General features: G+C 53.4%; 1 protein-coding gene across 1 annotated transcript; it reads right to left on the minus strand.

The window, feature by feature from the left end:
- Positions 1–636: 636 nt before the first annotated feature.
- Positions 637–6060, minus strand: CFP (complement factor properdin). The gene is made up of 9 exons (XM_047844927.1): positions 5900–6060; positions 5670–5820; positions 4265–4440; positions 3660–3830; positions 3332–3523; positions 2962–3135; positions 2532–2723; positions 2266–2377; positions 637–868 (listed from the first exon to the last, which is right to left on the minus strand). Exons 1-9 carry the CDS (start codon positions 5976–5978, stop codon positions 703–705), a joined length of 1413 nt encoding a protein of 470 aa, XP_047700883.1. The 5' UTR covers positions 5979–6060; the 3' UTR covers positions 637–702.
- Between the last annotated feature and the right edge of the window lie 5169 nt (positions 6061–11229).

An 11229-nucleotide genomic window follows, 5' to 3' on the forward strand; every position in this document is an offset into this window, starting at 1 on the left:
TCAAGTGTTGAATGAATGTACAAATACCAAAGGAATCTGTGTCTGGGTTTGTCCCGGGGGCTCCTTCTGGCAGATGCTGACTCTAGCTTCTGTTTGCTCCTGCCCCAGCTCAGAGCACCTCACAGGCACTTCCTCGGTCCACCCCCGGCCATACCCCCACTTGCGGTCTCGCGGAGCTATTTCGTCTCTGCTAATTGTGGCATTGGAGCAGGGCTGTTGGGAGTGGGTGGGTGCAGGTGTTCGAGCGGCGGGGTGCCAACCACAGGCATGCCTCTGCCGCCTTTGCCGCGGTTCAATGCCGAATTAACGCGGAACCGCCATCCGAGAGGCTCTGGCGGGTGGAAACCTGGGCACGTCGGCCAATCAGAAAGTGCCTGCCAGGGCGAGTAGCCAACCAGGAAACCCGTAACGCGGAGCTCTGCAGAGGAACGTGCTGTACTGGCCAAGGGCGCTGCAGAAGGCGGGAGGGGCGGGGGGGGCGCGCAGACGCTGGGATCAAGACGGCCACGAAGGGACCGATACTCGCTTTCGCTCCTGCCAAACTATGGCCAGAGCGGAAAATACTGTTTTCCACAACAAGCCGCTGCTACTCTGCCCGTGCTGTGCCCTTTGGCTTAGAAGATGGTATTGCCCCCCTCCTGGGGAAGAGATCCGTTTATTGAAGTTTGGGAGGTCCGGGGGTCAGAGTGGGAGAGAGAGGTGTTAGAGCTTCTCATCCTCAGGGTCTATGCATTCAGGCACGTGTAGACAGGGCCGTTTCTCCTCCACCACCGCCTTCTGCCCCTGCAGCATCTCGCACAGTGTTGATGGCTTCCCCCAGAAGGTCACGTTCTTCTCACCCTGACCTTCGACCACGGTAATGGTGGGCCTGGGGCATTAGAGGGGAATGGAGGGGAGAAGCTCAAGGAAGGCAAGAATGCATTCAACAAATTCTTATTGAGTGCCTACTGTGCCTACTGAGTGCCCAACACTATTTTCTGGCTATGAGATATCAGGCAATTTCTGTGTCTTCCCTCTGCTCATCTGAAACATGGGAATAATTGGCATAATGATAATACCCACCTTACTGGGCTGAGTGAGGATAACTGAGTTAATTTAGATAAAATGCTCAGAGTACTGTCTGGTACACAGTAAGTGCTCAATAAATGCTGGTAATTGTTACTTATTGACAAGAGTTACCCTCTCCTACTTTCCAAATCCTTTACATCTCTCTCTATTGCCCACTGGAAAAGACGCCAGATGCCTTGCCCTGGTATTCGAGACCTTGTTTTTGGGCCCACATGCCTGCCCCAAGCCAACCTCTCTCTCTTCCATTTCATCTGGACTTAGTCCCACGTCCAGAATGGTCTTTGCCTGGCTTATTCCTCCCACAAGGCAAGCACTCCATTCATCTGCTCTCACTCCAGTCCCCTCATTCAAATCCATTCGTTTCCCCACTCTGTCAAGTGCTTTCTGCCTCCACTCAACACCTGTAACTTGTTTTCAAGATCCCCTAGAAACCCCAGAGCCAGAGACCAGTCCCCAGATGGCAGGCCTTCCATGAGTTGAGAACGGCCCACTCAATCTAGTGGCTTGGTGTATCTGGAAATACAGAAGGGATGAGTGGGCGTTTTAACCCTCTCCAACACCTGGGCCACCAGGAAACACTTTGGGTGGCTGGTCACCTATGTCCAGGACTCTGCTCACACAGTAATGAGACTGGGAATGCCCCTCCTGCCAGGAGAGACCCGATAAGCTTCCTGGGCATGGGTCAAGATGGCAGCCCCTTATCCATGCCCCAACTGTTCCACATTTGCCTTCTGTCAGGGCTCTGCTGACCTGGATCCTTTGGGGGACCCAAGGGACCTGGGTTCTGTGGGCCTATGATTGTTGCCAAAAAGGCCTTCAAGTGCCTTGGGGCAGTGAGACGTTGAGTGAGATGTGGGTGGCTGAAGGAATGAATAAGTGAATGAAGGCTTGAGTGACAGAAGGAGCAAATGGAAGCATGGGTAACCGAGAGAGTGAGAGCACATGGTCGCAGGAAGGACTGGGGGGATGGGGGAATGGCTGAGTGACTGAATGAGAGGCTCAGAGGGCACAGAGGGCACAATTCTCCCCTCAGTATTCTCTTTCTCAGCTGCTTCCTTAGTTTCTCTCCTCTTCCTGCAGGTGAGAGGTGGCAATTGTCAGGGCAGGCACCTTAGACCCAGGAATGGACACCCTGGTTGCAGGGAGCTGAGCAGACTCTCCCTCCCCCTCCTGGGCACACTGTATCCCCTCACTTACGGGAACTTGGGGAGCGGGGCCGTGCAGAGGCGCTGGCGGGTTTGTACAGGGTTGGGTTTACACGGGGGCATGCACAGCCCCCAGCTACTCCACTCCGACCATGAGCCTTTCCCTGCAAGGAGTCAGAATGAGAGGTTTCAGTGGGGTGGGGAATGAGAGAGAGAGAGAGAGGTGGCAGGGACATGGGGTCCATGGTAGAGTCAGAACCGCCCCCTTCACTGCATGGGCGGCCCCAGCCTCACAGGCTCATCTGCAGGGGCACTCACAGGGGCAGCGCTGGATGTTATAGCAGTGACGGATGTCTTGTTGTTCCCCGATGCACCGCTGCCCGTCAAACTTGCGGCCCTTGCAGCTCCGAGAGCGTGTCTGCTGGCCGGGGATCGCCTCACAGCTGATAGTTTTTATGTTCCTACGGGAGCAGGGGCTCCACTGCCCCCAGGGCCCCCACTCTCCGTTCACTGCAGAGACAGGGGCAACCAGAGAAGGGGCCAGTGAGGGGATCCAGAGGAAGGAATGAAGACTGGGGGAAGGACCGGGGGTGAGCAGATGTGTGGATGGGGGATCAGAGGTGGGACTGAGGCACCAGGGCCAGGAATGGGGGAGTCAGAGGCAGGAACAAGGCATTAGTAGCAGGAACTGGGCAGCAGAGATGGGTGAGGGCTAAGGCATGGCGACAATACATCTTGAGGTACTGACCTGGGCAGGGCTCGGCCGTGTTGCAGATTAAGGTCCGGACGTCATCACCAGCACAGAAGGGGCCCCCATGCTGGGGCTTAGGGTGATCACATGTCCGTCGTTCCAAGATCTGGCCCAGGCCACAGGTCACAGGGCAGGGGCTTATAGGGCTCCATGGTCCCCAGCCACCAGCCACTGTTGGGGTGGGGGATGAAGTGAGAAGAAAGTCCACCTCAATCTTCCCCTCAGCCCCTAGACCCTCGAGGCAGACGAACGGAAGCCCCAGTGAAGAGCTCCATGGTCACGTGGCCTAGGATCTCTATCCCCTGAAATGGCAGAGCGTCTGTGCCCGAGTCAAGAACAGAGTGTCAGAGGCCTCATCCCTGTGTACCTGGGCAGGGTGGCAGGCCGGAGCAGGTGTGCTGTTCACTGTCTGGCCCCGGGCAGGGATTTCCAGGAGGCTCCTTGGACGGCTTAGGTGCAGAACACGTGCGGCTTCGTATCTCCACAGGTTTGCTGGGTCCACCGTGGCAGGAACCCGAGCAGGGGCCCCAGGGACCCCAGGCAGCCCAGGCCCCGTGTACTGTGGCGGGACAGGGAGGGGGGATGCTAAGTGTGGTCATGCATGCTGAAGTCCTCCGGCCCTGGCAGTTCCCTGCTGGAACCCCCAGACCCACCCCAGGTGCCTGCATCAGTGCCCTGTGGTTGCCTTCACTCACTGGGGCAGACCTTCTGGGTGTCGCAGGGTTCTGACTCCTGTGGCTTTCCTGGGCAGTGGCCCCCACACTTGGGGGTGGGGTGATCACATGTTCGCTGACGGGTCCGGGTCCCTTTGGAACAGGTGACAGAGCAAGCCGTCCAGGGACCCCAGTTGGACCAGCCACCCATCTCTGTGGGATAGAAGGGAGGGGGACAGGATGGAAATGGGGGCATCATGCGGGGGTCCTCGCTTCCTCACGTGCCCCACATCCTCTGCCACACTTGGTGCAACATCATTGCTCCTCCGGACTCTTGCAGTAGCCTTCACACCGGTCCCCTCTGCTTCAGCCCTCACCACATACAATCTGCCCTCCTCCTGACAGTGAGAGGGATGTCACAAGCCAAGTCCACTCACGTTCCCCGTCTGCCCACGACCACAGAATAAAAGCCAGCATCCTTTTCCTAGCCCACAAGGATCAGTTCCCCTTTGATGTCGCCTCCCACAACTCTCCTCCAGCCACACTGGCCTGTTCCTTAGTGCCTCACACACATCAGGCACAGTCCTGCCCTTAGGGCCTCTGCCCTGATTGTTCCCAGGGTCGCCTGCCTTGGGGATCCTCCTCACCAGGACAGCACGGGTGGTCCTCACAGGCCTGCAGCTCCCACTCGAGGGTCCCAGGCTCGACCTTCTCAGAGCACTGCCCATCCCAGCCTATGCAGCGCCGGTGCCGTAACTGGGATCCCTTAGTGCAGGTCACCGAGCAGGGGCCCCACGCAGACCACGGCGACCAACGTGGAGGCCTGCAGAGAGGAGCACATATGTCTCATCCTGGCTGGAGCTGGCAAGGATGATGTACTGGACTACAGAGTGTGGGCAGGCACAGGGCGGGGGCACAGGCTGAGTGTATGTGGAATGGATTGGTCAGAGTACCTACCTCTTTAGGGATGTCAGGGATTAAATGGGAAGAGGAGGGCACGCAGTAAGCACTTAACGATATCATTGACGTTCACGATCGGGGACCTGGAACCCTTTGAGGTCCCCCAAAGATAGTGCCAGGCATGCAGTAAGCAAATATAAGGACTAGGGGCCCAGACCTGCTGTCAGAAACCTGCCAGGCCACCACCGTACATGGTAGCTGGTAAACAGGAAGTGCTTCATAAACAGGAGCTATCAACCCAGTGAGCTTAGAGACCTGGTCAGAAACACCCCAGATCTATCCCCAACTCCCTGCACAGCATAATACTAAACTGATGTGAACTGTTGACACGACTAGGGGCCCAGAGCTGCCTTCAAAACTTCCCAAGCTCCCCTTCCATAGGGTGTATCTAGGATATACAGTAAACTGTTAGAAAACATGTTTGGCATACAGTAAGGGTTAAATACATGTAGGCTGGCATCATGATTGGGAGACTAGAGACACCCTCAGAAATCCTCCAGCTACCCATGACCTCTGCAATGCATCCAGTGTGCTGGGAGTACTCAACGAACAACGTGAAGTGTCATCATAACTAGGGGCTACTCAGGAGCCTGGAGCTGCCCTCACAATTCCCCAAACTCTCCCACCCCCACGACACGTCTGTATACAGTAAGTACGCAGTATGAGCTGAAATCACAATTAGGGGATGTGAGCTACCTTCAGAATACCTGAGCTGTACTCCACCCACGATGCTTCCAGTATGCAGGAAGTTCTCAATACCCAAGCTTTGGCAGTAGTTCTCAACCCGGGGTGGTTTTGCCCCCCGGGTGGGGGGACAATTGGCAATGTCTGGAGATAGTTTGGTTGTCGCGATTGGCTGGGGGAGTTGCTACTGGCATCAAGTGGGAGGACAGGGAGGCTCCAGAGTACAGGTTTTGCAATGCACAGGTCAGCTCCCTACAACAAAGAATGTTCCGGCCCCAAATGTCAACAGAGGCTGAGAACCTCTGGGCTGTGGTCCTGATCAGGGCCTTGGAGTCGCCCTTGGAAATCCCAGAGGAGCAAAGGCCCCAGTTGTGGGTGGCCTCTCCTGCAACCCCCGTGCCCCCTCACCTGCATGCTTGGCACAGCTTGCTGCCAGGCTTCTGGAAGGCGTAGGCAGGGTTGAGGCAGCAATCATTCACACTGACACCTCCCCCCAGGAGGCCCATGCACTTGCCTGTGGCTTCCTCATACTGGGTGAAGCACAATACGGGGTCTGAGCCTGGAACAGGGTTGGGGGGGGCACGGTCAGGGCTGTCATGGGCCCCGGCACCCCAGGGCGCCCTCACCCACTCACTCACCTGTGGCTGGCAGCAGGGCGAGCAGCAGCGGCAGCGGCAGCAGTGGTAGCAACCGAGGGGCCTGTGCTCGGGCGGGCATGTTGAGCACTGCACCCCAGCAGCTCTGCCCTCCGCCAGAGAGGAGGCCTGGCTTTGTATGGGCTGACCTGGCTCTGGAATCAGTGGGAAAGAGGAACCGGGCCAGGAGGAACTGGGAGGGGGAGGGCAGTTGGGGGGGGGAGGGGAGGGTGTCGTGCAGGGTCCCCGAAGCTTCAACCTCTTTCCTGTCACCTCTTCCCCTGGAGGCCTCCTGCTCTGCTCTCCCCTCCCTACTTCCTGCCTCACTCTTGGTCCGGTTTTGCTCCTCACTGTATCCCTGGCACCCGCACCCTGCCCAGCAACCCTTGAGTACTCAGTCAGTGCTCCCTGGTCACATCCTTACTGAGAGGAAATGGAGCATACACTTGCTATCTGGGTGACCTTGGGTAAGTCACTTGAACCTCTCTGAGCCTCAGTTTCTCCAACGGTAAAAAGCAGTCTGTACCACAACGATAGTGTCAACCTCAAGTGGGGGTTGGACGACGGGAAATGAGTGTAGGGTGCTCAGTGTGTCCCTCCTCATTGGATCGAGGTAATTGCTTCATCCTCCTCTTTCCTGAAAGTGAGGTTCCCTGTGGTCAGCATGGGGAAGGGCGGTCAGCACAGGGAAGTGAGAAGGGGAAGTGAAAGTATGGGAAAAGGGGTGTGGGAGTGAAGTGGGACTATCCACTGTCCCAGGTGGGGGCAGCTGGGGCCTGGGGAGGGGGTGGTTGGGAAGGACCGAGCTTGACCACGATCCATCGAGTAACTGGGGTGGGTAACAAGCCCCGCCCTGAGCCTGTATCACGGAGTTTGTTGCAAAGACTGGGACTTTCAGATTCTTAAAAGTCCTTAGAACAGTGCCTGGCATACAGTAGGTGCTGCTTGTTAAATACATTCACTCAACGTGTATTGAGCATCTATTGGGAGTCAGATGCTGTTCTTGGCACTCGATGGAGCAGAGCATAAAATGGCCCCAAATCCTGGCCCTCTAGGGGCTTACGCTCTAAAAGAGGAGACAAACAAAAAAGGTCATCTCCCTCACAGAGGCTTTCTCTAGCTACCCTTTTGTATGGCACTCCTGTCACTCTGTAGCCCAGGGGCTCTCAAACCTTAGTGTGCATCAGAATTATCTGGAAGATCTGTTGAATCACAGATTGCTGGGCCCCACCTGTTTCTGATTCTGTAGGTGTGGGGTAGGACTCAAGAATGTACATTTCTAGGGGTGCCTGGGTGGCTCAGTCAGTTAAGCATCCGACTTTGGCTCAGGTCATGATCTTGTGGTTCGTGAGCTCAAGCCCCACATTGGGCTCCACACTGATAGCGCAGAGCCTGCTTGGAATTCTCTCTCTCCTTCTGTCTCTCTCAAAATAAACAAATAAACTTTAAAAAGGTTAAAAAAAAGAATATAGATTTCTAGGGATGCCTGGGTGGCTCAAACATCCGATTCTTGATTTCAGCTCATGTCATGATCTCATGATTTGTGAGATTGAGCCCCGTGTTGGGCTTTGCACTGTCAGTGCAGAGTCTGCTTGGGATTCTCTCTCTCTTTCTTTGCCCCTCCCCTGCTCACACTCTCTCTCAAAATAAATAAACATTAAAACAAAAAGAATGTGCATTTCTACCAGGCTCCCAGGTGACACTGATGCTGCTGGTCTGGGGACTACACTTTAAGAACCATTCTAGTCACTGAAACCTCTTTCTTTGTAGGTCTCATCTATAAAAACAATTCTGCATGCTCCTTCTTTTACTGTTAATAATTAAGTCCTCTTCAGCCCCTTGTTGATGCAGGTAAAACTGAGCTCCACGGACCTGCTCTTTTCTTTTTTCTCATAAGCCCTGATGGGTGAAACTCCAGAGCCCACTTTAAGAACAGGAAGTTCTTTAATTAACAAAAAAGAGTCTGGGGTGCCTGGGTGGCTCAGTCAGTAAAGCATCTGACTTCGGCTCAGGTCATGATCTCCAGGGTTCGTGAATTTGAGCCCTGCGTTGGGCTCTGTGCTGACAGCTCAGAGCCTGGAGCCTGCTTTGGATTCTGTCTCCCTCTCTCTGCTCCTCCCCTACATGTGCTGTCTCTCTCTCTCAAAAATACATCAACATTAAAAAAAGTCTAAGAAAGTTAGGAAGGCCGGGTGTCATTTCCTCTGCATTCATGGAGGGAGAGGTACCGTTCTGCAAATTAAAACAAGGTAATAGAATTTGATCGGGTCAGGTGTTAAAAGAGAACTTTCGCAAGGATGTTGGTCTTGTGTTATGGGTGATATGTTGACATTTGTATCCGTTACAGATGTACTGTTTCCTGAGAACATAAGCCTGTCTTTGAAAGTATGCTTTGAACAAAGGGATCTTGTTAAGATTCCAAGACTCAAACATCAGCTCGGTGTTAATCCTGCAGAAACAAACTCCCCAAGAAACCTGTGATTCTGGTTCGCTGTTTTATCTAATCACCCGTTGCCCTGGTAATAATGATAGAATTGATAGTTCTTTTGTGCCTAAACTGTATACTCCTAGGACTCCCTGTGGAACAGGGGTGTTGGTGCTTCCATCTTCTTCCACGTTTGGCAATAAAATGACTCTGAAGATTTATTATTTCAACGGAGTGAGAGATTCTTGTCCCACGTAATTATTGCACTGCCGCCTGATATGATGTATTTATCTGTTTCTTTCTTGTCCATTACCATCACCCTCACTAAAATGCCTGCTCTCCAAAGGGCAGGGATTTGTGCCTGGCTTGGTAACTGCTGTGGCTGCAGGGCTCAATAAACAGGCGCCGAATGAATAAATATGTGAAATCAACAAGACTCTAGAGATTCTGACAAGTGCGATGAAACAGAGTCTGGGCAGGTGGTAAAAACGTGGGCAACGCCGCTGAGGGGATAAGTAGAGTCTCAAGGGCCGGCACTGGACCAGACTTCCTGGAGACTTCACCTTGTGCCAGGTAAAACCCCGGGAACTCCAGCGTTTCAAGTTCTGGAGAACTGGGAGAAGCCAGCACAGGGGACAGAAGAGGCAGGACCCGTAGAGGAAGTGACTTTCTCCCAGGCCTGGCATATTTGCTCTGTGGTCTCTCATACAGTCTCATTTGGCCTTGGTCATTTTCTCTTTTTTTTTTTAAACACAGTTACACACAGTTCTGGATCTCTAGTCTCTACTAGAGCGTCTTAGGAGCAGGGCTCATTTACATATTTGGTCTCACAGCCTCTCAGACTTTCCTTCACACACTCAGGGAGTCATTTTCTCTGTCATGGATTCCTGGTCTCCTACAAACAGCCACACACACACACACACACACACACACACACACACACACACACACACGTCTTACAGCCTCCCTCATCTGGCCAGTAACACCACCATGTCCTCTTACCAGTTTTTCACATGCACACAACACAGTCACACCTTTAGATGCTTCTACCACTTAGTCACATTATCAGAATAGTCACTGATTTATAGCCCCTGCTGGTCTTTCATGGACTTTCTCGCACACAGACAAAATCGCCATCTCTCCCACCTCTTCTCACCTGAGCCCCCATCCATCTCACACAGCCACAGTCGCCGATGGTAGCTAAGGTGCACACGCATGCAGTCATACGGTATCTCAGACACTGTGTCAGTCACCTCGTGTCACGTTTCTTCTCCAGCGGCGTTCAATATACCCAGTCCTGATTTACAGCCTTTAACAGTCTCTTGCAAGGAGGTTCACATACACTCAGACCATCTGTATCTCAGATGCTGTCTCGGTCACCTGTTCACTGTCATGGTCATGTTTCTTCAGTCAGCCTCTGCCATCTGTAGTCACCAATTCTCAACTGCTATGAGGCTCTCAGTGTCACACACACACACACACACACACACACACACACACACACACACACGGTCTCTCATGGCCTTGGTCCTTCACACCATCTTTCCTTAGCAGGGACACTTGAACACAGCTACAGCCTTGCCCACTTCTCCCACATACCAATCCCATGGCCTCCCAGGGCCTCATTTTCTGATTTTCACACACATTAAAACCTCTAACTAGGGGCACCTGGGTGGCTCAGTGGCTTAAGTGTCCAACTTCGGCTGAGGCCGCGATCTCACGGTTTGTGAGTTCAAGCCCCACACTGGGCTCTCTGCTGTCAGTGCAGAGCCCACTTCAGATCCTCTGTCCCCTTCTCTCTCTGCCCCTCCCCAGTTTGTTCTCTTTCTCTAAATAAATACACTTAAAAAATATTTTTAAAAAACCCCTCTGATTAAAGTCCCACATGAGATGTTTCACAGACTCGCTCACTGCTGGGCTGTTGATTCTCTCTCACACAGTGCCGTGTTCCTTCTCGGCTCTCACTCACAAACACTCATGTGGTCTCTCGTACTGTTTCAGTCACTCGGCCTCGCCATCATTTTCTCTCCTGCTGTCACAGTTCCCCCTGAGCCTCCGGGCTAGACTGGAGTAGAAACTGTAATCAATCTTCCACTCGTCTCAGGTATACACACACACACACACACACAGGCACACAAAGCACACGTACACATGCACATGCACACTTTGCAGCCTCACGCTTCCCTGGCCAGAGCCATCTTTTCTCAGGTGCTCAGTCTTTGCTAGTCTCACACGAACAGTGTCGACACACACAATCACACGTTCCTGGATCTTGTGTCTCAGGCACCCATCTGGCCTCACAGCCATTTTCTCCTCATACCATCGACTTTCCCCACAAGGCTGCCATGGCTTCAGTTGCTACCACAGCATTGCGTGAAGTTTCACACACAAACCATCTCCCGGTCATCTGCTTATTTACAGTGAAGTGTCTCTGACCATCTCCACTGCACCTTCGTGCCTGTACAGGCTCACACATCGTTTTGGTCACTCGGTCTGTCTCGCTCACCATCATCAGCCTGTCAGTGTCGGGGGTGTGGCCCCCGCTACCTTTGCCTAAACAGGACTTCACACGCACCTCCGGTCTCGTGCACAGTACCTTAATCAGTCATTCCGTCCCACAGTGATTTTCTGCCACACAGCCATAACTTCTCACATAGACACGATGTCGCTTGTGGTTACAGCCACCACTCTCTCATACACGGTTTCACACGCATGCATGCACGATCACAGCTCTCCACACTTGCTCTCTTCTTCACACATGTGGTCACCGATCTGCAGTCTCTCTGACACACACCGCCACGCTACCTCTCGTAGTCAATTTCACACCCTCACCGCCCTTCATACAAACTCCTGCCTGTCACAGTCAGTCCCAATGGTCTCAGGGAAAAACGGCTAGCAGACTCCAACA

Source organism: Prionailurus viverrinus, chromosome X (genome assembly GCF_022837055.1).
Source record: "Prionailurus viverrinus isolate Anna chromosome X, UM_Priviv_1.0, whole genome shotgun sequence".
In the NCBI taxonomy this organism is placed as follows: Eukaryota; Metazoa; Chordata; class Mammalia; order Carnivora; family Felidae; genus Prionailurus; species Prionailurus viverrinus.

Excerpts from the sequence above, each read along its gene's own strand:
- CFP (XM_047844927.1), bottom strand. The coding sequence starts at position 5,978 with ATGCCCGCCCGAGCACAGGCCCCTCGGTTGCTACCACTGCTGCCGCTG. Across the intron at positions 2,378-2,531 it reads TAACATCCAGCGCTGCCCCT|GGAAAGGCTCATGGTCGGAG; the intron begins GTGAGTGCCCCT and ends GACTCCTTGCAG. Across the intron at positions 869-2,265 it reads GCCCCGCTCCCCAAGTTCCC|GCCCACCATTACCGTGGTCG; the intron begins GTAAGTGAGGGG and ends CTAATGCCCCAG.